We start from the raw sequence: 26,981 nt of genomic DNA, 5'->3' as shown, positions 1-26,981 counted from the left end.
ATTCACATCTGTAGACCTCAAACTGGCAGTTGACCTAATCAAAGGACTACTGGACAACACATAGACACCAAGGGGGCCACTCACAACAGAAAGCCCATGCAAACTCCTCCAACTCTGCCTAACCACCCATTTCCAATTTGACTTAGAGACCTATGAACAACTGAAAAGATCACCCATGGGGTTTCTTATATCTGGCCTGGTTGCAGAAGTTGTCATGCAGAAGATCGAAGAAACTGTACTCCCACAAATAAACCTAAATCATCCAAGGGCATGGGGTGAGGTATCATCAGTATGCTGATGATACCCAGCTTTGCATCTACACCCCATGTCCAGTCAACGAAGCAGTGGAAGTGATGTGCTGGTGTCTGGAGGCTATAGGGGCCTGGATGGGTGTCAACAGACTCAAATTCAACCCTGATAAGACGGAGTGGCTGTGGGTTTTGCCTCCCAAAGACAATTCCATCTGTCCGTCCATCACCCTTGGGGGGGAATTATTGACCCCCTCGGAGAGGGTCCACAACTTGGCCGTCCTCCTCGACCCACAGCTCACATTAGAGAAACATCTTTCAGCTGTGGCGAGGGGGGCGTTTGCCCAGGTTCGCCTGGTGCACCAGTTGCGGCCCTATTTGGACCGGGAGTCACTGCTCACAGTCACTCATGCCCTCATCACCTCGAGGCTAGACTACTGTAATGCTCTCAACATGGGACTACCTTTGAAAAGTGTTCGGAAACTTGTGCCCATGTAATTCAAAGTGTTGGTCATCACCTATAAAGCCCTTCATGGCACCGGACCAGGGTATCTACGAGACCGTCTCCTGCCGCACAAATCCCAGCGACCGGTTAGGTCCCACAGAGTGGGCCTTCTCCGGGTCCCATCAACAAAACAATGTTGTTTGGCGGGGCCTAGGGGAAAAGCCTTCTCTGTGGCGGCCCCGGCCCTCTGGAACCAACTCCACCTGGAGATTAGAATTGCCCCCACCCTCCTCTCCTTTCGTAAGCTCCTTAAAACCCACCTCTGCCGTCAGGCATGGGGGAACTGAGATATTCTTTCCCCCTAGGCCTTTACAATTTATGTATGGTATGTTTGTTTGTATGGATGTTTGGTTTTACAATAAGGGTTTTTTAGTTGTTTTAGTATTGGATTTACATGCTGTTTTTATTACTGTTGTTAGCCACCCCGAGTCTACGGAGAGGGGCGGCATAAAATAAAATAAATAAGTAAGTAAGTAAGTAAGTAAGTAAGTAAGTAAGTAAGTAAGTAAGTAAATAAATAAAGCTATGGGTACATTGTGTTATGTGTATGTTATGGTGATACCTTTGTGATAGTCAAGTGCAACCATGTAGATCAAACCTACCAAATGATCAACAATGCCTTCATGGCTATCCAATTTACAATAGAAACTGCCATTTCTGAACATCCTTGTAACCAGAATCACCAATGGACAACTCCTAACTTTTGTGTATAGGAAGGTAATGCACGCAGATCAAATCCTCAACTTCCACAGCAACCTCCAAAAATGCCATAAACAAAGCTGCATCAGAACACTATTCTGGAGAGCCAAATCCCATTGCAACCCCATGGAAGCCAGCTCAGCAGAAGAAAAGCACTTATATAAAGAGAGAAAAATGGATACCCACAAAACTTCATCTAGAGATGCCTACACACAAACACACAAATAACACAAACACACAAAGCAACACAGGAACTACCACAAAAACAACAATGACCAGACGTATCACAATCCAGTACATGCAAAATCTTTCAGAAATGATGGCAAGATTGCTGAACCAACATGACCTCGCAGTAACCCACAAATCAACATCAACTTTCAGATGGACCAAGTCAAAACCGAAAAGGCAGACAGAAATAAACTGAAGAACTATGTCAGCCCAACAGGAATAATACTATCAACCAGACTGCATGGCCACTTCCTGACCATCTAGAGACATGACCCTCCATCCCTCATGTCTGTCCAAAGGCTCAAAAGGACACAAATTCAGTCCATCTGGGACCACAGTTGTAGCCCAGGTAAAATCAAGGAGAGAAAGGGAATTCCTCAAAGCCTGGTTTTCCACCAATAAATCAATAGACACACTGATATCGATCCAATCTACCAACCATTCAGAATGAAAGAACAACATCAACCACGATCCTGAAAGCAGCATTTAAAGACCAATGAACAACCACACTGCAAACAAACTTAACAGTTCACAATAAATTACACCACATCACCCACAGCTGTTCAAATCAACCCGAAAGCAGACCATGATATCATCATAAGACATCTGAATAACAACAATACTCATTTACATCACACAGACAGTACTTAAAACTAGGAACAATGACTCAGGAAGTAACAGCCAATCACACAACCTCAAATCAGACCAGGATTCAGAAAGGTATTTAAAGGACAGTGCTCCCCCAAAAAAGCACAATTCAAGCACACTGAAGATGTTTCCTTGAATAGGGACGAAATGTTTGCAACCAGATCACAAAGCTTGGACCTCAAACCAACAACGCATCTAATCAGTGTGTGAATATTATGATTAACGCCAACAAACTAAGTTCCAATTTTAAATAATGTAAAAATAATTTTCGTTGGAGCCTGAAGTGTTCCAAAAATGTATCAGTCACATATATTGAATTGGCATGTAGAATACACTGGATAAAAGGTTTCTTTTTTCTATGTAAGCATACCATCTCAAAAAAGGAAGATTTTTGCCATACCTTGAATAATATTTGTTATAATCTTCAGAAATTTTGCCTGAAAAACATTTTGAAGAAATCAGAAGAAGAAAATGTAATAAACAGGTGTTTGGCATTTCAGTATAACTTATTTTTAAAGATACTACTTTTTATTTCTTTAAAGATACTACTTTATTTCTTTATAAAGATACTGCAAAGATAAGATGGAATGCTCACTGCATTTTCTTATTGTACCATACACTTCTAAGGGCTATGACCCCTTGGTTTTGCTACTTCCCTAATACAATTCACTGCTTCTAAAGCCAATTCTCTTTCTGGTTTTCCCTCTGCCAGAAGTCCCCCATTCTCTTTGTTTCGTCTCCACTTCTTCTTCCTCTTTCTGCTTTGCAGTCTGCATGCAATAAAAAGCAAAGAACCAGTTATAGCCAGTATTTAGATTGCATATATTGTATATTCTATACTGCAATGATGGCAAATCATTTTTTGATCGGTTGCCAAAAGGGCACTGGCACATGCCATAGGGTGTGGGTGTAGGCCCATGTTTCTCCAGCACTCTGTGAGCTGCATTGGCTGCCAATTGGTCTCCAAAAGCAATTCAAAATGTGGGTTATGACCAGGGGTGGGCTACTGCCCGGATGGGGGGGCACGTAGTGGGGTAGCGAAAATGGAGCTCCACCCCAGAACTGCACTGAATTTGCACCGAATTTGCACTGAAAGATGTTGAAAGAAAATGCAGGGCATCCTGCATAAGACATGCCTACAGTGTGGTAGTAAAAATTTTGGTAGCCCTTCACTGGTTATGACCTATAAAGCTCTACATGGCGTTGGACCAGACTACCTACCAGACCGTCTTCTGCCTCACATATCGTAGTGGCCAGTCAGGTCCCACAGAGTTGGCCTTCTCCAGGTCCTGTCAGCTAGACAATGTCGCCTGGTGGGGCCTATGGAAGAGCCTTCTCTGTGGCGGCCCCAGCCCTAAGAAACCAACTCCCTCCAGAGATTCATACTGCTCCCACCCTCTCCACCTTCCGCAAGGCTTTAAAGAGCCATCTCTGCTGACAGGTTTGGGGCCACTAAGTTTAACATCCAGCTGATGAATGAATGTATAGGTATGATTGGTTGACTGTGAGTGATTGGTTTTTAAGAAATTTGAGGTTTAGGATGTTTTTAGAGTTAGATTTCTAGATGTTGTATTTTTTTCTTGATGTAAGCCACCCTGAGTCCGAGGAAAAGGGTGGCATAAAAGTCAAATGAATAAATAGATGGATGGATGGATGGATGGATGGATGGATGGATGGATGAATAAATAAATGAATGAATGATGCAATGCCCTCCCACCGCATATATGGGCACAATCCCCCACACCCTCCCACAATTTGTGCAGGTACTTCTGGTAGGTCCGTTGGCCCTCTTTTTTTTGTCTTCCCAAGCTTCAGGATGAATTTCTGAAGCCTGGAGAAGGCAAAAGTCTCCCGCTCTGCAGAAGGAGAAAAACCACATGCACGGTGGAGCTGACATAGGGCAATACCTCGCATGCCCTCAGATATGGCTCCGCATGCCATAAGTTCGCCATCATGGCTATACTGCATATAAACTACTTTATAAATTAGGGTAGAGCAGTGTTTCAGGTACAAAACATTTCTTTAAACTAGAGCAGTGTTTCTCAACCTTGGCCATTTGAACTTCAACTCCCAGAATTCACCATCCAGCACATGCTGGCTGGGGAATTCTGGGAGTTGAAGTCCAGATATCTTCAAGTGCCGATGTTGGGAAACACTGAACTAGAGAAGCCTAGAGAAGGAAGTCAAACTGAAGACCTGGGACTGGATCGGGCCCATGGGGTGCTTAGGTCTGGTCCGTGGGACCACCCTTGAAACAGTAAAGAGTCAGCCCTCAGTTTCTGTGCCAGCAGAAATGGAACTTCCGAGGACTGCGGGCAACCTTCCTGAGCTCCATTTTCACTGACCGAGGGTTGCAGCAGGCAGTTGCAGACTAAAACAAAGCTTGGGACCCCATTTTTACACTCGAGCTGTCACAGGCGACCCCGATACGAGTAATGTTGAGCTAGCCATTCCCACCCTGGCCATACCCACCGTGGCCTCTTGAGGTCAAAAACAACCCTGATGCGGCCCTCAGTGAAATCGAATTTGTCACCCCTGGCCTAGAATGCTTTTCAAGAAATAAAAGTACCAGCAATCAATGCAGATTGTACATTTTTTTTCTTTTTAGTAGGTTTTTGAGAAATGTACGAATGTGGCAAGAACGCTGATTGCATGTGTGTTGACTTAGGAGATAGAAATAAAAAATAGACTTGAATTATGCAACCTTCATTGCAGATATAGAGTTGCAGGTGAGTTCCTAATGCTGGTAAGAGTATGCATGTGTGAAAATAAATGAAATACTACTGAGCAAAGAGAAGACAGGATAAGACATATCTCCTTTAGAATTTAATGTATCTATAGAAAAATATATTAGACTGCTTGCAGAAATGTAGGGAGAGAGAGAGAGATTAAAAGGCAAAATGCCAATGTATGACACATTATATACCAAGCAAGACATAAGAACAGTGAGCAAAGATAGAAATGGGAAAAGATAGTGAATGATAGTGAGTTAGAAGTCATTGACCTTTTTCTTATGTCCTAGCCTTCATGTCTTCGCTTACTGTTTGGTTATTCCCATTCTGTGCTTTCTATAATCGATTGTAACAAAAAAACAAAACAAATTGAATTAAATATATGTATATGTGTAGGTAATATTGTAGCTTTGCTCTGCAGTATTTCACAAACTTCCTGAACTTTTACTGGATCTTTAAAAAAAAATCTCTAGATTGGAGACATTAACATCTGGGTTATTTCTGTTTTCTGGCTGAGAGTAGTGTTGCTGGCAGTGGCTATAGAATTTCATTTTCAGCTCATGGTACCTGTGACAACTAAAGGCATCTGTACATAGTAATAAGAATTAAGCAACTTATATAATTACTTGAAACAGCTGTAATGAAACTTCAACAGCCAGTATTCTATAGTAGTCATTTACTAAGGAAGGCTTAAACTTGACAAATGCTTACAGTTTCTTCTAACTACATCTGGCACCGTAAACATGGTTACTTTTGAAATGGATGATGCTTCTTGTTAAACCACAATTTAAAGTATCTTTAGTTTAAAGATATTTGAGATTATTTTTATTGTGGTCTTAGTAAAAAATAGCACTACCTATACTGAGATCAGATAAAGAATTACTCTTTTTATTCCATTGCAGATGAAACCAAAATCTCACTTCCTGCTATTTTTGTAATTTACAACTTACATTATTCTAGTCAAAATTGTATTTCACGTTGTGGTTGAGTTTGGTTTGCCTCCAAATCAAACTCAGCTTATTTTCATTAGTTTATTGCTGCCATTTTACTCATATGAAGGCATTAATTAAGGCTTAGTTTAATTTAAAAGTCTTCAAATATGCCAATATATATTAATATCAAAAATATATTTTGAGGCACTATCTTACTACCATCAATTATGTTATCATATTGATTTACACTAGATCAGAATATTAGTACAGTATTGTTTAGGCTAATGGTAATATATAGAAGCTACAGCGCTACAGATATGACCAGACTCTAACTGACATCAGCAACCATCTGCAGAACTATTGGTCAAAATCCATTTTACTATATAGGTAGTTCATTTTTATACCCAGGGATAATCGATTCCATATTTAAGTAAACCTGTTGTCAGGGGTGAAGTCCTTCCAGTCTGGAACAGTTCATCCGAACCGGTAGTGACCTGCTGGTGATGAGCATGCAACGAAGCAAAATTGCATGTGGGGATGCGCAAAACATGCGCTTCCATCATTATGTGAATCAGTGGGGAAGGCAAGTACAAACCATCCCTGCCTGTTGTGTATTTTCTACTATTCAGCTATCACCTCTCCTTTGTATATCAGAATTGCAGCTTAATTATTCAATGCTATTTAATTTTAATTGAAATTTCATTTCTTTTCCTTTGTTCTATAAAAAAGCGGAGAGTTTTTTATTTATATAGTTCCTATGACAATAATGGGTCTATCATAGAAAAAACATTATTAATGGTCATACTCCTCTTTTCTTTATCTGTTCCTTTAGCTTTCCTTACCTTTTTGTTTCTTGTTTTTTAAGAAGTATGAAACATTTATTAGTAAAGAAATTATCATAATAACAGTTACAAAAGAAAGAGGTATCCAGCAAGTGATACACTGGTTAGCTTCCATTCCTGTAAAAAGATAACAAATAAAAACAAAAATAAGAATTTTGTTCATATAAAATTTTTAATTCAGCATTCATCTGACATGCTGGAATTTATATCCATGTATGAATTTTGCAAACACAAACACAACTTTTTTTTCTTTGAAAGGATATTTGGATATAGGTAATATAAGGTATACAAATCTAATAAATTATTATTATTATTATTATTATTATTATTAATTACATCATATGAGATACATTCAATTTCTGAATAACTAATTGTATCTTTGTGTTCCTATTTGAAATGTATAATTTTATTTGCTCATACATTGAAAAAAATGGATATCAATTTTTCTAACATTAAGGCATAACCAGTTAACAATTACTGTAGAATTGTTAAAGAAAGGAGAAAAAGTAAATTCTATTTCAGGAATGTTTTTAAAAATGGCTGCATAGGAAGGTAGAAAATTACAAACTTTTATTAAGTCTCATTCTTTGTGCTAATTCTGCAAACTCTATGAAGAATGTGTCAGAAAGGTTGCAATTCTTTTTTCCAGAAATTTTGTAACCATTGAATGAATAACAAAACAAGTAAGATATTCTCCACACTTTGTAAAGTCTGGAAAATGAAAAATATGTGCACTTTGCTCTTCTTGTTGACAAATTTACATCTTTTAAAAATAACTACTTATGTACTGTATATCAATGAAAACATGAAACTATACAAAAGTGTCAAATAACGACGTTGTTTTTTCTCCAAAAATCTGGTCAGAAATCAAACAGAACAAGTAACATTGACAAGCATATGAGAAATGTAGAAAAACATAAAAGAATAACGAGTAAGTTAACATTCAAAACAAAACAGTGAGTTTAATGAAATGTATTCTAGGATTGTACCATCTACCTGCGCTACCACAGTGCTGTAAATCCGAAGTTCAACAGATATGCTGATTAACTTGTAGCTCAGAGAAAACTGTGCAAAATCACCTTTCCAACATTTATTCTGGAGTTACGAGACAAACAGTGTCCTACAGGTAGGGACTTGTGCCTTGTCCTGCCTCCTCTCTTTCCTGAAGCCAAAGTGCCTTAGTGACTTTCAGCCATCATCATTTCCGCATAGTGGCCAGCCTTTTTCCTTACTGCAAAAACAAATGCAATGAAGAAAATACACACAGTAGTCAGGAATAGTCAGCCTCAAGAGTTGTTAATCTAATCCTACGTAGCTTCTGCTCTGCAAACCTCACACTACTTACCAGAGCTTACAAAACTTTCGCCAGACCCATCCTCGAATACAGCTCATCTGTTTGGAAACCATATCGCATCTCAGACATTAACACCCTTGAAAATGTTCAAAGATACTTCACAAGAAGAGCCCTTCATTCCTCCACTCGAAACAGAATACCCTACGAAACTAGACTTACAATCCTGGGTCTTGAAAGCTTAGAACTACGATGCCTTAAACATGATCTAAGTATTTCCCACAAGATCATATGCTGCAATGTCCTGCCTGTCAAAGACTACTTCAGCTTCAACCACAACAACACAAGAGCACACAACAGATTCAAGCTTAATATTAACCGCTCCAAACTGGACTGTAAAATATATGACTTTAGTAATCGGGTTGTCGAAGCGTGGAACTCCTTACCGGACTCTATAGTATCATCCCCTAACCCCCAACATTTTACCCTTAGACTATCCACGGTTGACCTCTCCAGATTCCTAAGAGGCCAGTAAGGGGCGTACATAAGCGCACTAGAGTGCCTTCCGTCCCCTGTCCTATAGTCTCTCCTATATCTTGTATTTCTTCTCTACTACAGTGTTCCCTCGATTTTCGCGGGTTCGAACTTCGTGGAACGTCTATACCATGGTTTTTCAAAAATATTAATTAAAAAATACTTCGCGGTTTTTTCCCCTATACGATGCTTTTTCCTGCCCGATGATGTCATATGTCATTGCCAAACTTTCGTCTACCTTTAAAAAACATTTTTTTAATAAACTTTAATAAATAAACATGGTGAGTAATAATCTAAATGGTTGCTAAGGGAATGGGAAATTGTAATTTAGGGGTTTAAAGTGTAGTAAAAGAACTGAGCAGTCACGGCAGGTGTAACTCAACTTTATTTAAACACAGAACTGAGGTAACAAACACAAAGACAGGGTTTTATACTTCCCGATTAACCAATGAGAACACAATACAACTCCCGCCAAAAGTCTCCCCCTGCTGGTAGCCTAGGACATGACACTCCTTTCCCCTAGGGGGGGGAGCATATAAAATCATCCAGGTATGCCGGCCTACGTCTGGTGCGCCCCGAACAACGAGGCATGCTCTGGTGCCCTTCGATTTCTCTAGATAACACTTGTGGGCCCTTTAACTCCACCGTTCCTTCGGCCAAACCCTCGGCTTCGACTGTTGGGACCTTTGGGGGTTTCCCAACGTTCCCCGTAAACATCTGGGGAGGACCCATGTGTAACTCATCTCTCTCTAGGACGGAATACTCCAAACAAGGAATGCCCTCCCCATGGCCAGGAACTTCTTCCTCTCTCCCTGGGTCATGTACATCCGCTGACCTGGCCCTTAATTGGTCCACATGACGATGCCACTCTCGCCCATCAGACAACACCACTGTATATGCTCGAGGCCCCCGGGTACCGCTAACAGTGCCGGCAACCCATCTAGGAGAACCCATGAAGTTTTGGGCAAAAACCAAGTCCCCGGCTCTAAAACATCGAGCAGCTGTAATTTCTCATTCAGGTTCAGTGTACAAAGGATGAAGTCTGTCTAACACAATCCGCAATTTCCGTCCCATTAAAAGTTCAGAGGGGGCCTTTGATGTTGAAGTGCAAGGGGTGGTGTGTTGAGCCAATAACATCTCATCTACTCTCTCCTGCAGTGTACCTCGGGTGATTTTAGACAGCATCTCTTTAGTGCTGCGCACCATTCTCTCCGCCATGCCGTTGCTGGCCGGGTGCCACGGGGCAGTCCTAGCATGACGAATACCTAACCCCGCGAGGTAGGCCTCAAAACCCCCAGAAACAAATTGTGGACCGTTATCGGAAACGATGACGTCAGGGTACCCGTGAGTTGCAAATAGAGCTGATAGCCCCCTGATAATGTCTCTTGTTGTTGTAGATGACATAATCTTGACCTCTACCCACTTCGAGTACGCATCAACCACTATTAAAAGCATCCTTCCTTCCATCGGACCCGCAAGGTCGATGTGAATCCTGGACCAAGGCATATTGGGGTTTTCCCACTGAAGGGGGGCAGCTGCAGGAGGGGCTGTATGATTTTGCTGACAAGGTTGACAACTGGCAACCTTATTTTCCACTGCCTTGTCTAACCCCGGCCACCAGATGTAGCCTCTCGCTAACGCTTTCATCCGGACTATTCCGGGGTGGCCAATGTGTACTAACTCCAACACTCTAGACTGTAAATATGGGGGAATAACTACCCTTGAACCCCATAACACACATCCCCTTAACACAGACAGTTCCTTTCGGCGGACCCAGTACGGTACAAACGAAGGCTCAATGCAAGAAGAGGGCCAACCACGTAAAATCCATGACATCACCACAGAGAGAACAGGGTCTTTTGCTGATTCAGAAGCAATTGTGGCAGCAGATACTTTGATAGGGCACGACTCTATGGCTAACACGGTGGAAATGGGAGCAGGGTCTGTAACAGGTATAGATAACAGACATCGGCTCAACGCATCCGCGTGAGGAATGGTGCGACCTGGTCGGTATATCAGATCATATGAATAGTTAGCTAAAAACAGGGCCCAACGATTTAAACGAGGAGAAAGAATTTCGGGCGTTTGTCTATTTCCCGCCAGTATCCCCAGCAGGGGTTGATGGTCTGTAACTAATTGAAATTTGCGGCCATATAAATAATGATGGAAACGCTTGACTCCCGCCACCAGAGCCAAGGCTTCTTTATCCAATTGCCCATAATTACGTTCAGGGCGGCCTAATGTCCTTGAATAATATGCTATAGGAGCTTCCTTTCCTGAAGGTAGAATGTGACCTAGAACCGCGCCCACCCCATAAGGGGATGCATCACACGTTAATATCAATGGCAAATTTGAGCTATATTGTACTAAAATATCATGAGATACCAACACCTCTTTAATGGCCGTGAATGCGTTGGCCTCCGCTCTACCCCAATGCCATGGAATCCCTTTAGCCAATAACTTATGCAGTGGTTCTACAATTGAAGCCTTGTGAGGGAGGAACATTGCAAAAAAATTCAATAAACCCAAAAAAGATTGTAATTCGGTTTTGGACCTAGGTTCCGGAGCCTCTGTGATAGCTCTTATTTTAGCAGGGGTAGGATGAATTCCTTTGCTATCTATGAGGAAACCTAAAAACTCAACACTTTGAGAAGCAAAAATACATTTTTCCGATTTAACTCGCAACCCCACGTCTTGGAACTTCTGAAGTACGGCTCGGACTCGCTCTAATAACTCTGGGCGGGATGAGGCGGCTATGATCACATCATCGAAATATGGCAAGGTTCCAGGGATTCCATATAGTAGACGCTCCATAAGCCCCTGGAATATTCCGGGAGCAGAGCTTATTCCAAATTGTAACCTAGTACAACGGAACGCCCCCCGATGGGTAATGATTGTTTGTATATCAGCTGTCTCAGTGTCCACTGCTAACTGTTGGTATGCACGAGACAGGTCAATTTTCGCGAATACCTTTCCCCCCTCCAATGAATGTAATAGATGGGCAACCATGGGTACAGGGTAGGAATGGTGTGCTAACGCTCGGTTAACCGTGCACTTATAGTCCCCACATAAACGCACAGATCCATCTTGTTTAATTGCTACCACTAAAGGGGTTTCCCATTTGGCTTGGTCAACCGGCTCTAAAATTCCCAGGCTAATCAGGCGATCTAATTCTGAATCCACGTTACCCTTAATAGCTAAAGGCACCCGCCGGGGCTTCAGGCGAACTGGAGGAACTAATGGATCGAGGGTCAATGATTTGGTGTGCCCAAATATTTCCCTAGAGTACCATCAAAAACTGTAGGAAACTCTTTTGCTAACTGTTGAGACATGGTTAAATCATTAACAACATTTATACCCTCTATAGTGAACCCCAATGCTGAAAACCAATCTAATCCCAGTAAACTTATAAAAGGGCCATTTACAATAACAATGGGTAACCGCCCCTTAAAACCTTTGTACTGCACAGGAAAATGACCTTGTCCCACAGTGGGAATGACGTTGCCTTGATAGTCCTTTAAGAAAACAGTGCACGGGCCCAAACGACTTTTAGACAAGCGGGGAAACAATCGCTTGATAGTGCTCCAAGACATCAACGAGACAGAGGACCCTGTGTCGAGTTCCATAGGACACAAGGATCCACCAATTCGCACGTACACAGAGATTTTTGATGACTTCGCTGCTTTTCCTTGCTGAGATGACAGCTGCGGAGCTTGGAGAGTGTTGATTGGAGTCGCAATTTGAATGACGTTGCAGGAGTCACGGCGGCCGAACGGTTCCCTCTGCCACGCCCTCTGCTGTTGAAAAAATGGCTCTCTGACAGGAAAAGGCTGCGTGCTGGCATTCCTTCGCATACGACAGACCCTTGCTATATGACCTTGCTTTCCACAACGGCGGCAGTATGCCTCGCGGAATCCACAGAGCGCTCGGGGGTGATCTCCGCCACAACCCCCACACGAGGAACGCGATGCCCCCAGGGAATGGGGGTCTCCCGAGGGTGTTTGCCTTTGCCTGGATGAGGTGGCTAATTTATTAATTTCTTCCTCTTCTTCTTGCCTCAAATTTTTTTCTATTTCTGGTGGCAAAATTGCAGCAGCTGCAGTGCTATGCGTAGTGGCTGTGTCTGCAGGCAGATCCATCTCTGCCAATGACTGTGTAGACATCTCCACAGCCCTAGCCTCTTTTAAAGCAGCCGCTAGTGTCACTTCAGACATTGTTAAAAGCCTGCGCCGAAGTCTGGCATCCCTCACCCCATAAATTAAACGATCCAAGAGATAATCATCCAAATCTTGAAACTCACAGGATTTTGCTGCGCGCCGGAGGGCTGCCATGTATTGGTTAATTGTCTCCCCCTCTGCCTGATTTCTGTGATAAAATAAATATCTACGAGCGCTGCGAGACGGTGGGGGGGCATAATGGTTTTGTAGAGTTGTAAGGAATTCCCCCCATGGCACATCATGAATAGATCGAGGGGCAAATAATGACAGGGAAGTCTCTAACATGTCGGTCCCACAAAAACTCAAGAAATATGCCCTTTTTCTGTCTCCAGAAAGATCTTTGTAATCATTTGAAATCAAGAAGCACTCAAATCGGGCGAGATAAGCTTCCCAAGATTCCCCTTGAGGATTAAACGGAGGAAAAACTATTTGTGTTGACATTCTGATTTACCGGTTCTTTTTTCCTCACGACGGCAGCTAGAAATGTGGATTCTGATCCAACTTTCCTTCGTCGCCAGTGTAGTAAAAGAACTGAGCAGTCACGGCAGGTGTAACTCAACTTTATTTAAACACAGAACTGAGGTAACAAACACAAAGACAGGGTTTTATACTTCCCGATTAACCAATGAGAACACAATACAACTCCCGCCAAAAGTCTCCCCCTGCTGGTAGCCTAGGACATGACATAAAGTGTTAAGGGAAGTCTTAGGATACTGTTCATAGCCAAAAATAGTGTATTTACTTCGCGGAAATTCGACTTTCTCTACTTCATCTCTACTTCGCATCTCCACATCACTACTTCGCATCTCTACTTCGTGGAAATTTGACTTTCGCAGGAGATCTCGGAACGCATCCCCCGCGAAAATTGAGGGAACACTGTATATCCTCTATAACCTTCATGGTATATTATTGTGTATTGGACAAAATAAATAAATAAAATAAAATAAATAAAGGATCTGTAATGAAGGTCACTGGGTTTCATAGTAGCAAGCACGGCAGGGAGATCAAAGTCCTTCCATCCCTTTTAATGTGTGGTACAGCATTGCACACTTGCAAAAGGGAACAAGGCTTCAATCACTCAGTTTGTGCCTGCCATTTTGAAGCTGGTGACTATTACAGCAGATATCCCTGATTGATTGGAGTATATTTTTGCCATCCCAGCATCTTTTGCATTCAATTTCATCCTATTCCAAGCCAATGTTCTAAAGGTGCACTTTGTGACTTTGCTTTCACAGTTACGATAATGATTCAAGGAAGGCCATGATTTTCCTAACTACTGACAGTCACTTTTAGCTGCTTACGTTAAAAAGGCGATGTTGATTCTCTTCAGTTGCTGCCAACTTCTCTCCAAGGCCACTTTAGCTGGGCAGCAGGAAAGGTCAAGAATCTATCTGCCTGTGTAATGCCTGCCTCACACATCGCAAAGCATGGACCAGACATTCCACGGAGTGCTTATCTGCACATGTGAAAAAGTAAAAACATTTTGCCTTTGCCAACAGGCACGTTGGCAGTGATTCACGCAAGAAGGGACTCTGTGGTAGAGGCACAGGCTGTCTATCAGATATTTTAAAAGAAGCTGAAGAACAAGAAAGATAAGCAAGTGAATAAAACACTTACATGAGCAAACGTAAGAAAGATGAGCAAATGAGAGACAGAGAGACAGAGACAGAGAGAAAGAGATAGCAGCAATCAAGAGGCAAAGAGAAGAAAGCAAACAATAGAATGAGAAATCTTATAAGAGGAAAGCCTCCAAGAAGCAAGAAACACCAAGTGAGAGAGACAGCATGAAAAATAACAAGTGCAAGGGTATTGTAGCAAGAGATGCAGAGATTAGCAGGACTTTAGCCGGGATTCTTTAGTGGGGGCTGTAGTGTCTGATCCATAGGGTGAATGTGGACTTTCAGCAAAGCAGGAAAACTGTAACCCCACAAATCAGGTACTGACAGATAACCAAACCAATAGGTTGCCAAATGTCAAAGCTCACTTTTTTTTATCAGCCCTATCCCACTGTATGGAGACCGAGTAGTAGATGTTTTGTCTCACTTGCAGGATATTCACCAATGGTTGGGATGCTTGCTGCCTCCTCATCAGATCAGGTTAACACTTCAGTGACAAGACAATGCAAACTATACCAGCTTTTGAGTTGCTATATTTCTCGGATTGGAAGAATGTTAAAGAATGCAGTACATCATATATACTCCTACCCCAAAGGTGCCTTTTCAAGAGGCAACTGGACTTTTTTGTTTGTTTGTTTTTCCTTAAAGACATTTTACTTCTCAACCAAGAACCTTCTTCAATTTTGAAGGATTTTAGCCTAGGACATCTTAGCCATCATTATATCCAATGACAAAATTCTGGGGCCGTAGAATTCAATGGAAATATTATTTTTAACTGAGTTCATTTATTCTTAGTTGTCAGAGGATTTTCCAGTAATTGCACATAAACTCTGGATCTTTCCGCCTGAATAGACTAGGCCGAGACTCTATTAATAGGCTCATTTATCTTATTTTCTTAAGTAAATATATTTAAACTTTCCTTGAAATTGTTGCATTTGCCTGATCTTGATTTAATTATGCCTACTTTGTTGTATTTCATTTATTACAACTGTTCTCCTATTTGATAAATTTTAATTGTTTGAAATTAAAACAAATAATGAAAAAGACCTTGGTGATACACAAACACTAGATTGTAATATAAATAAGTCATCATAGAAATAAAATATGATAACCAATGGATCCACCTTGCCTTTGCTTATGCAAACGACCCTTTTTTTTTTACTCTCTCTTCTGTCTCTTTCTCTCTCATACAGAAATACGTATATACAAATTACGTTAAGTTCTTACCAAAGCAATATTACAGAATTAGTGCAAGAATTTACAGCAAGAAATATTGTTTTACCAGCATTATTCCATCGAAACTAATATATTGCAAAATTTAGAGTCAGTCAATGCTGCACACCTTGCTCTAGGTAGAGGTATGGCTTTAGCATTCGGATGATATGTCAGCAGCACTGGACTTTAAAAAGTACATAGCCCATGATAAATAACTAAGATATATGTGGATTAAATTTGATTGATATAATTAAAATATAATTAACATCTTTCATTTGATTATACCCTATGTATTTAATTATTTCCCTTCTATTGCATTGCAATTATGATTGAGAGGCAAACTTTTAGAAGGGCTCTGGAGTAACATTGATTGGAGCTTTGCTACGTGGAGCTATGGTTTAGGTCAGGGGTAGGCAAAGTTGGCTCTTCTATGACTTGTGGACTTCAACTCCCAGAATACCTGAGCTAGCATATTGGATCAGGAATTCTGGGAGTTAAAGTCCACAAGTCATAGAAGAGCCAACTTTGCCTACCCCTAGTTTAGGTAGAAATCCCTGGCAGAAATCAATAGAATTGATCAAGACTAAATGTAATTTATCTTTGCAGAAAAAAGTAATAAAACAGAATCACTCTACGATAGCACTCATATCTATCATTTTGTTTTTAAGTGAAGCTATTCTATTTTTATAGAATATAGAATACATTCTACTATTGAAATCTTTGATAACAACTATCTCATTATCTTCAAATTCTAACCAGAATATACTAATAATAATAATTAACACCAATTAGCAATTTTCCATGTACCTTATCACTGTACAAAAACTTTATTAAAACTATACTATGAATATACATGCATTCATGTTTCCCTTTATATCAACACTGATTCAATCTAATCAGCCTTTTCCAGCTGTTACTTTTTGGATGTGCTGTGGTTAACACATCTTGTGTAATTGCTGAAAAATTCTTTTTCATTGCATATTTATAATAGTTTGCTTCTTATTGTCATTGGGATATGTAATCTTAGAGCAATAACGACACACGTTTCTGAAAAATAAATGCAAAAACAGAATCTTTATTTCTGATCAGTAATTGATTTTATTGCCTATTTCTTATAGTAGTGTTCTTAATTTACAACCCCGTTTTTGCAATGCTATGCAGACCTTTTTTTAAAACAACTAAACAGACTTAATCATATGTCATTAATGACACTCACGTGTCATTTTACAGAGTCCTTCGGAAGTTGGGCGGCATATAAATTAAATAAATATGTGAAACCTTTTTGTCCAAAAGTATCTAGATTACAATATAATTCTATATGGGTAATTTCATCGCAAAACTACTTTTGTATTGAGAAATTATAAAAATGAAGTACTGGCTAAAGGGAGATCAACAAGTAGGATTAAATTCTCTATATTATAAAAAAAGTAGCCATCACATTGAGCTGACATAATATATACAGTAGAAGCTTAACAGAAGGAAGTACTTTAGGGGATATTAAGGAAATACTGGATACATTTTTACTGCTTTTACTGTCTATACCACTTTACAAAGCAAATCACGGTTGGGAAAATCTCAAAGGAACTAAAATAATTACTGACATTCAAATGAGCACCAGTACTAAGTGGAATAAAATTCTGTCTGCTTTAAACTGTTGATGTATAAAAACAACTGGGATAATCATTGCTGCCTTATATCCACTTACCAGTATCTTGGAATAAATCTAATTGAATTCATTAAGACTTCAGTCAATGTAGACATTACAGCTTAAGGTAAATATATTTATGAGAAGAATCATATTCAGGATTCATATCTCCAGGAGTATCAACAGTTTTAATTAAGGGATCCTTTATAGTCTCTTGTTTTCTCATTCCATACAATATCACTCAAAGGCAATGCAATTTATATTTCAGAATTATAATTTTGCCTTTGTCTTGGAACAAGCAAACATTCTTCTGTATATAATTATAACATAAATAAAGTGCTGAAGCCCCTATCCCCTTGGTAAAAGCTAATCTATTATATGATTGAATAACCCTGAACCAGCATAAACACAAATATGCCCTCTTAGAATAAAGTTTAAAGGATTATCTAAAAGAGAATTAATCAAAACTTAGTTGGATTTTTCAGTTTTCAAAACATTTGCCTCAGAAGCAAAAGATAAAGGAAACAACTATATTTTGTATAAAATAATAATTACTGAGCACTAACATTAGTTCTTCCCAACAAATATTTAATAATAATGTTTGTTTCCACTTATCTAAAGATAAATTAAGATTTATAAAGGTTATTAAAATAAATAGGCATTGAGTTCGTTTGGCAGTCTGCCTTTGAATTTATAAACTTTTTGAATAGGGTTTTTTTTTTTAAAGATACTTGAATTTGATGGTATAAAAGAGAGATACTTACTTTTCAGTTTCCTGCTGGTTATAGAAACAAACGGAAACAAAAATAGGTTGCAGTCAGAAACTCAAGAACTGACTTTTGTTTGTTCAACACTGAGTTAATCTGGGCATTTAAAATTCAAGTTTAAATCCTACAAACAGGAAATGTGGTAGGGCCGGTGGAGCATTCTATAACAGCCATGAATAACATTCAATCATTTTTCTTCATTGAATCAATTTTTTTTATTAAATTTAGTGTTGCAAGTATGAAAGTAAATATCTTTATTTCAAAGATTATTAAATATTTCACTGAAAAGCCAAATACATATAACATTGCATGTTGGCATACAAATAGAACTTACTAAATGTGGAACCTGTAGATTTTTAAATTTTAATTTCCATCATTAAAGAACATTATGAATTCTAACAAAGCTTTCTTTGGGCAGAGATACTGCAAGACAAATGCTAATTGAGTCTTTTTTCTCGCTGGGAATCATGGGAGACTTCAGCTCCCATGATTCCCAGCGAGAAAAAAGACTCAATTCTTTAATACAGTAATAAATCATAAAAAGAAAATATTGGATAGATAATTTTATAGATTGCATGACATTCTGGAGTCAAGTCAGTAGACTGCAGAGATATAAAGTATAAATACTTTCACTTTTTAGTTGGAAAACAACAAAGCAACAGAAAAAAGTCAATATTTGCTTTCTTCACAATTATGCACAATTTCCTATGTGGTTTCTTGCTAACTTATTTCTAACTCAGATATATAGGTAGGTAGGTGAGTATGTACTGTATGTAGGAAGGTAGGTAGGTAGATAGACCAATCTATCTACTATAGGTGGACAGACAAAAATATAAAAAAAAATTTGTAGAGTTTGCCAGAACTTTCCATCAGGAAAGAAGGCAGAAAGCAAGGATAATGAAGAAATAAACTTTTTTAATGTTGTGGTTAGCTCTGGCCCTGCTCCTGCTCCAAGGACTGTGGATGTGGGACAGACATCCACATGCTGCAGCCTGCCCCCCCCCCCGGTGGAATCTGCTGATGAAGGCTCCTCTGACCAAGAAGACATGAGTTACAGGGAGGAGGAGAGTGGGGCAGACAGCTCAGAAGGAGATCAATTATCTAGTTCTTCCTTGGATTCAGAAGATGCATAGGCAACAACAACTGAGAGATTATTATCAAAGAAAATGAGGCCACCTGTGGTTGGGTGGGGCTGTGGTAATTAGTGAGGCTGCTATAAATAGCAGCCTGTGGGTTTGGCCATTGTGGAGGATTATCTGATCGTTGTTTTTCGTGACTGCTTTACTGACTTTGACCTTTTGTGTGCTGATTTTCCCCCACTTTGAAACTAAACCAGGGCAAAGTATGTTTCACTTTGTGAAAGAAGAAGGACTGTGAATTGCCTCACAGCTGCAAGCTAAGTATCTCAGAACTAATAAGGGACTTGCACAAATTACCAGTTTGTTTGGAGACGAGTGCTCTTTGCTATACCAAAAGAGGGCTTGGTTTAAGTGAATTTTCATTATAAAGAACATTGTTTTGAATTTTCAAACGTGTGTGTGTCTGAAATTTGTACCTGTGAATTTTTGGGAGGATTCTACCAGAGAGCCCGACAGAACATTTAAAAAGTCAGTTAGTTATGCATTTAAAGCCTGTCCTAGAGAATAGTATTAATTTACTGGAACTCATTACAATTACAAAGAATGTAATTGGCTATTAAGTTAATAAGTTAACTGTTTCATAATGACAATAATAGAAACAATGGAATATAAAAGAAAGGAAAAATACCCTGCTTTCCTGAAAATAAGATTTACCTTCATTTTAACATGCTCCTAATTATAAGCCCTACCCCAAAATAAGCCCTAATTAAGGTTGTCATTGGGGTGGGTGGGAAGTGACCAGCACCATAGGTAGAAAGGACGCAGGAACCAACTGTGTCTGGAGCAACCACAGTCTGTGCAGATGAATTGATTACCTGTCCAAGCAACAGGCATAGGCAGGGAGAAGGCACGTGATCCAGACACACCATGTGAGACATGGGAAAATCAAGAGATGGTGGGCTGGAGCGGAGTGGCAATCATGGGAAGTTCATCTTCATGCAACAGCACTGACAACAGATAGAGGAAGAGGTCCAGGGAGAAGGTAGGCAATCCCAAAGTACCATGTGGGCCATGGAAAAGCTGAAACACATGAAGATGAGCCTCCTGCATTCATTTACCCACTCCATCCCACCATCTCTTGGTTTTCCTGCTCCAAGCAGGAAGTGGGCCAGGGAGTGTTAGAACTGCCTTTGTGAAGCGAGGTAGGTGTTGGGTTGTGGCTGGCTGGTTGCAAGGCTCTGAGATAAGCCGGTGCAGGATGTGCGGGGTTGCTCCATCTTCCCCTGCTTTGCCATGGCACCACATGGCTTCCTGCCCCATTGCAGCCATGAGCCGGCGGAAGTGGGCATCCCGTCCATGGGGAAAAATAAAACATCCACCAAATTTTTAGGATCCCTAAAAATATAAAACTGATTCTTATTTTTGGGAAAAGACAGGTACTATGTATAAGAAATTGTGTAAAACAAAAATGTTTAAACATTATCAATAATCCTGCAAGTTAATTGCAGTGCTGGAGAATTTATGACGGTGTTGTGGTTGGCGCTGGCCCAGCTCCTGCCCCAGGGAATGTGGAGGTGGATACAGGGGAAACTTCAACATGTCATAGGCCTGTGTTATTGCTGACAGAGTCACTTCAGAGTTTAGTTTCCTCGGACGAAGAAGAAGGTGGGGGTGACTTGGAAGAGGGGGGCTTGGCACACAGCCCAAGCAGTCAATCTCCCTTATCTTCCATTGATTCGGATGAAGAAGTCTTGGACCCGCAGAATTATGCGTAGAAGAGACCAAACAAGGACATATTACAGGAGATAAGAGAGGCCACCTGTGTTTGGGTGGGGCTTCAGTAATTAGGGCTGCTGCTATAAATAGCAGCATGTGGTTTGGCCATTATGGAAGAGTATCTGATCGCAGTTCTTCAGGAATCCTGTGTTGCTGTTTTCTGGACTTTGTTTGTTGATTTTTCCCGCCTTTGAAACCAAAGCAGAGCAACATGTGTGTGTGTGTGTCTCGCTTCATTGAAAGAAGAAGGGGTGTGAAGTTTCTTCACAGCTGCTAGATAAGTACTTAATGACTGCTTAAGGGAAATTGTACAGACTACCCAGTTGTTTTGGGATGAGTGCTCTTTGCAATACAAAAAGAGTGCTTAGTTTATTTTGAATTTTGTGATAAAGAACATTGTTTTGAATTTTCAAATGTGTGTGTGTCTGAAATTTGTACCCTTGAATTTTTTGGAGGCTCCTACTAGAGAGCCCAGCAGAACAGATGGTAGCATTCATGAACATCTAACCACAATTATACTTGCAATTTTTGGAGACTATAGAGATTGTACAAAAGTGGGGTAGTTTCTAGACTATCAAGAAGTCCATCAAGAAACAACCCCACAGCCCTTCATGGTTTAGGACCAGATGGAACTGCCTTCTGCCTCACACATCCCAGTGACCAATTAGATGCCACAGAGTTGGACTCCTCCAGGTCCCCTCAGCCAAACAATGCTGGCTGGCAGGACCACGGGGGAGGGCCTTCTCTGTGGTGGCTCCAGAACCCTGGAACCAGAAATTCATACCGCTCCACTCTCCTGACCTTCCAAAAGGCCCTAAGAACACGGCTCTACCAGCAAGCCTGGGAAGATTGCTGAGAAGCGACATCTTGTTCTAGCCTGATTGTTGTACGATAATGAGACGAATGTTTTACTAAGGGGTTTAACTTTTTGCATTGCATTTTATTGTTTTTCGTTGTCCTGAATCCGCGAGGAGTTGGGCAGCATATAAATGTAATAAAATAAAATAAATAATAAATAAATATGAGAGGACTGTGATCTCACGTGGCCTCCAGATCCTTAAAAAATAAATTTGGTTTACCTGCATTTCATTTTATAATTATGTTTCTTTATATAATACATGGCACACATGATTGGGTTGTATTTTTTTAAAAAAAACAAACAAGTAAGCAAAGAGTTGTTTCTTTTTTGTTCAGGAGGGTGATATGCCAGCAGTCTCAAATTATAGGAAGGGTTTGGTATTTTCAGCATTCAGAGGATAAACACATCAGTAAATAATATGTCTTTGTTTTGATATGAAGGACTGGATAATACCCATTACTTTCCTATGTTTCTTTTCAGCTCAAAAGGATTTAATACAGTGGTACCTCTACTTAAGAACTTAATTTGTTTTGTGACCAGGTTCTTAAGTAGAAATGTTCTTAAGTAGAAGCAATTTTCCCATAGGAATCAATGTAAAAGCAAATAATGCATGCAAACCCATTAGGAAAGAAATAAAAGCTCAGAATTTGGGTGGGAGGAGGAGGAAGAAGAAGAGGAAGAGGAGTTGCTGCAGAAGGAAGAAGGTGAGGTGAGTGGAATAAAAAAAATCCAAAACTTTAAGGCTTAAAAAAAAAGAGGGACTCTTGAGGCAGCGAGGAGGAGCACGCACCTCCTTCTGTTTGCTCTGGTCTGACAAAGCCTCTTTAAGCGCCACTTAAAGGCTCCACTGGCAGCCAGATGGCCGGGATTAAAGAGGAAATGGCAGGAAACTGGCCGGGCCTTCGTGCCGCTCTCAAATTTCCTGGGAAATTTTTCCGGGCTCAGGTTCTTAAGTAGAAAATGGTTCTTGAGAAGAGGCAAATAAATCTTGAACACACGGTTCTTATCTAGAAAAGTTCTTAAGTAGAGGCGTACTACAGTACAGAAGTACCATTGTACTGTAGTAATCTGTGACACTTCACTTTATCCAAAGACTTATCCTGATGTTTTGGATTTTCTTATGTATGCAAGGTTTATATTTAGGCCCATCTTTCTGAGGGAGAAATTTCAATCATAGTTATTCTCAAGACTGCTTACAAAGGTTTCAGCGAGTCAGTTGAAATTTTTTATTTATTTATTTATTTAGTCCAATACACAATGAAGGTAGTAGAGGAATGCACTCGTAGTAAAATATATCAAAGAACAAATAGAAGAGAAAATAAAGGAATAAAATATATCAATGAGAGGATAGAAGAAAAGATATAGGGATAGAAGAGAAGATATAGGAGATGTAGGAGAGACAATAGGACAGGGGACGGAAGGCACACTAGTGCACTTTTGCACGCCCCTTGTTGGCCTCATTTGTTAGAATTTCACTAAATATACCTTACTCTGGTTAGTAGTTCATATCCAATAATGGATTGAATTTATTTTATTATTTATTTATTTATTTATTTATTGGATTTGTATGCTGCCCCTCTCCGCAGATTCAGGGCGGCTAACAAGAATGATAAAAAACAACATGTAACAATCCAATTTAATAAAACAACTAAAAACCCTTATTATAAAAAACCAAACATACACACAAACATACCATACATAACTTGTAATGGCCATGGGGAAGGAATATCCTAACTCCCCCATGCCTGGCGACAAAGGTGGGTCTTGAGTAATTTGCGAAAGACAAGGAGGATGGGGGCCATTCTAATCTCTGGGGGGAGTTGATTCCAGAAGGCCGGGGCCGCCACAGAGAAGGCTCTTCCCCTGGGGCCCGCCAAATGACATTGTTTGGTCGACGGGACCTGGAGAAGGCCAACTCTGTGGGACCTTATCAGCCGCTGGGATTCGTGCGGTAGAATGCGTTTCCGGATGTATTCTGGCCCAATGCCATGTACATTGCAAGAACATTTCCTCATAATATCTTCTAGTACAGTCACATATACTGTACATTGGTTCTCTCTAGTTGGCACAAGAACTATTTGAATTATGGTAGACTTGTCCCATTCCTCTTGACTCTCTTATTCCAATGTTCTGATTAGGATTGCTAATGAATTTCCACATCTTGGTAATTCCTAGTCAAAGAAATCTTTTTCCACCACATCCTTTTCTTCTCTTGTCCCATTCAATGATTTTCATGGATATGTTTCAATAAACTACTCCTGACAGGCTGTAGAACCAAGAGTAATATCATTTTTGCTCCATCTGTGCAGGATTTCTTCTTTTTAAGTGGATAAAATACCTCAGAATTCTCTACCCATGAATTTTCATTGTCAGTTCCCGCCCTGGGCTTATTTCCATTTTTTGTTATAAAGGGGAGCCTTTTCAATCCTGCCTCACTGATCTTGCTTTTTTGGGCTGGTTTCCCACACTAATTAGATCTGGGAAAATAAAATTCCATAGAATACTACTCTTACTCATCTTTCCATTGCTTTTGTAGTGTTTTGCTTATGTTCTTGTAGAGACATCTGCTACTTTTGTTTTTCCTGCTGTGGCTACAGATGAGACTTTCATGAATCAATTGTCTACAGTAATTGCTTCATAGGCATCCTTTTCACAATACCAACTGTGATTTCTTGCTTCCATCCTGAGGTTTGAAACCAGGCTTCGATCAACAGGAATTTTTTAATTTGGCCAAAGACAGAAGCCTGGTGGCTAGATGCGGTCTTACTTGAAGTAATTTCAATGTCACATGCTGTGGTGTACATTCAGCTTTGTATGGAACAAAGTTTTCAATGAGAATATTTCATTCATTCAAATCTAGGATGTGTTATTTAAGTGTTCCCTTTATTTTTTTGAGCAATATATATCTTCCCCCAAAGGATTCTGGAATAATATACCAAAATAATACACTGCTCAAAAAAATAAAGAGAACACTTAAACAACACAATATAACTCCAAGTAAATCAAACTTCTGTGAAATTAAACTGTTCACTTAGGAAGCAGCACTGATTGACAATCAATTTCACGTGCTGCTGTGCACATTCAACTTTGTACAGAACAAAGGATTCAATGGAAATATTTCATTCATTCAGATCTGGGATGTATTCTTTGAGTGTTCCCTTTATTTTTTTAATTGATTTTTAACAGTTTTAACAACATAAAACAAGTGTATAGTGAAAAGTGCCCACCACCCGACAAGCATACATACCCCACAACCAAATTGGAGGTGTTTCTCGTATAAATCATTTTAACCCAAGAGCAATGTATCTATTTACATATTATAGAGTGATTCCAATTTATTCCTTGTAGCTTGGTCTCGGATTCTACTCGCCATATATCATCTTACCTTGTCCCACCTACCCATCAGTTGTCTCAAGTCAGTTTCATTATCCAAATTGATCCTTTTATCCATAATTTCAAATTGAATATGGTCCGTACCTATACCAATTTTGCATTGTCCATTTTGTCGCATCCTTCCAACCCATGACTATTGCCGCCTGAGCGCTTTCTATCGCTGCTTGTTTTATTTCTCTAAATTTTCCCATCGCATTACTTTTGACTAATACTGCCATTTCCTAATTATCCATCGTATATTTAACATTCTATTAATGTCCTCTTGCACTTTTTGCCAAAAATTCTGCACTATCGGGCATTCCCAAAACATATGCATAAACACTCCTTTATCTTGACACCCATGCCAACAAATACCCCTAACATTCTGCTAAAAGTACGTGAGTTGAACGGGAGTATAATACCACTTATGTAATATTTTCCTTCTCATTTCCCTAATTCTTGTATTCTTAGTTTTCCTTATATTTTCTACTATATTTTACATCTCTGGTACCTCTACTTGTATCTCATTTTGGCACCATTTAGTCAATCCTTCAATCGTGTCCCCGTCTGACTGCACTAACATCTTTGCACCTTTATACCCCCACTTTTTTCTCTTATTATTTTCTCTAACACTGTCTCCTCCCTCAATAGTGCTTCTTTATTCTCCCTTTCATTGAAATACTTACATATTGCATTTATTTGTAGCCATCTTCCCTTACCCAACCACAATTCTATACGGTTTTTACTTGGCCTCCCATCCTTCTCATATAACTGTTCTATCTTAGTTATCCCTCTTCCCTTCAACTCTCCTATAAACCTATTTAAATTTGTTTCGTTTTCTCTATTTATTACATGTTCTGTTGAGCTCTCTGGTAGAATCCTCCTGAAAATTCACAGATACAAATTTCAGACACACATGTTTGAAAATTCAAAACAATGTTCTTTATACCGAAAATTCAAATAAACTAAGCACTCTTTTTGTATAGCAAAGAGCACTCGTCTCCAAATAAACTGGTAATTTCTACAAGTCCCTTATCAGTTCTGAGATACTTAGCTTGCAGCTGTGAGGCAATTCATAGTCCTTTTTCTTTCACAAAGTGAAACACACTTTGCTCTGGTTTAGTTTCAAAGCGGGGAAAAATCAGCACACAAAGGTCGAAGTCAGCAAGGCAGGCACGAAACACAATGATCAGATAATCCTCCACAATGGCCAAACCCACAGGCTGCTATTTATAGCAGCCTTACTAATTACCACAGCCCCACCCAACCTCAGGTGGCCTCATTTCGTTGATAATAATCTCTCAGTTGTTGTTGCCTATGCATCGCTCTCCGCATGTGTGGCTGTATCATTAACTCTTGTTCTGAATCCAAGGAGGAGCTAGATAATTGATCTCCTTCTGAGCTGTCTGCCACATTCTCCTCCTCCCTGTCACTCATGTCTTCTTGGTCAGAGGAGCCTTCATCAGCAGATTCCACCGGGAGGAAAACAGGCCTGCGGCATGTGGATGTCTCCCCCACATCCACAGTCCTTGGGGCAGGAGCTGGGCCAGAGCTAACCACAACATTACATAAAGCGATGACAGTTTAGATTTAAATAATTCTATTTTCCCCTGCCATTTTTTCCAAATTTCCATAGTCCCTTTCATGGGACTTATTAATTTATCTATGTCGCTCCTATTCTACTTTATAAAAATTAATTCTCTATTCTTCATCCCATTTATCTGTTTTTCCAGTTTATTTATTTATTTATTTATTTATTACTTAGATTTGTATGCC

The 26,981-nt window shown here is 39.9% G+C and overlaps 1 protein-coding gene across 2 annotated transcripts in view; it reads right to left on the bottom strand.

Annotated features, from left to right (window-relative positions):
* The window catches only part of TRAT1 (T cell receptor associated transmembrane adaptor 1), a 99,763-nt gene that overhangs the window by 6,141 nt on the left and 66,641 nt on the right, over positions 1-26,981 (bottom strand). The window contains exons 2-4 of one of the 2 annotated variants that reach the window (XM_070751724.1): positions 7,914-8,065; positions 6,835-6,951; positions 2,729-2,765 (exon numbers count right to left, since the gene is read on the bottom strand). In XM_070751724.1, the coding sequence (XP_070607825.1) occupies positions 2,729-2,765; positions 6,835-6,949 (152 nt within the window). In that variant the 5' untranslated portion in view covers positions 6,950-6,951; positions 7,914-8,065. The remainder of the gene's footprint in view (positions 1-2,728; positions 2,766-6,834; positions 6,952-7,913; positions 8,066-26,981) is intronic. The other variant, XM_070751723.1, reaches the window with a different exon arrangement.

Source organism: Erythrolamprus reginae, chromosome 4 (assembly GCF_031021105.1).
Source record: "Erythrolamprus reginae isolate rEryReg1 chromosome 4, rEryReg1.hap1, whole genome shotgun sequence".
NCBI classification, from domain to species: Eukaryota; Metazoa; Chordata; class Lepidosauria; order Squamata; family Dipsadidae; genus Erythrolamprus; species Erythrolamprus reginae.
The sequence above is the reverse complement of the archived record's forward strand: the minus strand, read 5'-3'. Positions and strand labels throughout refer to the sequence as shown.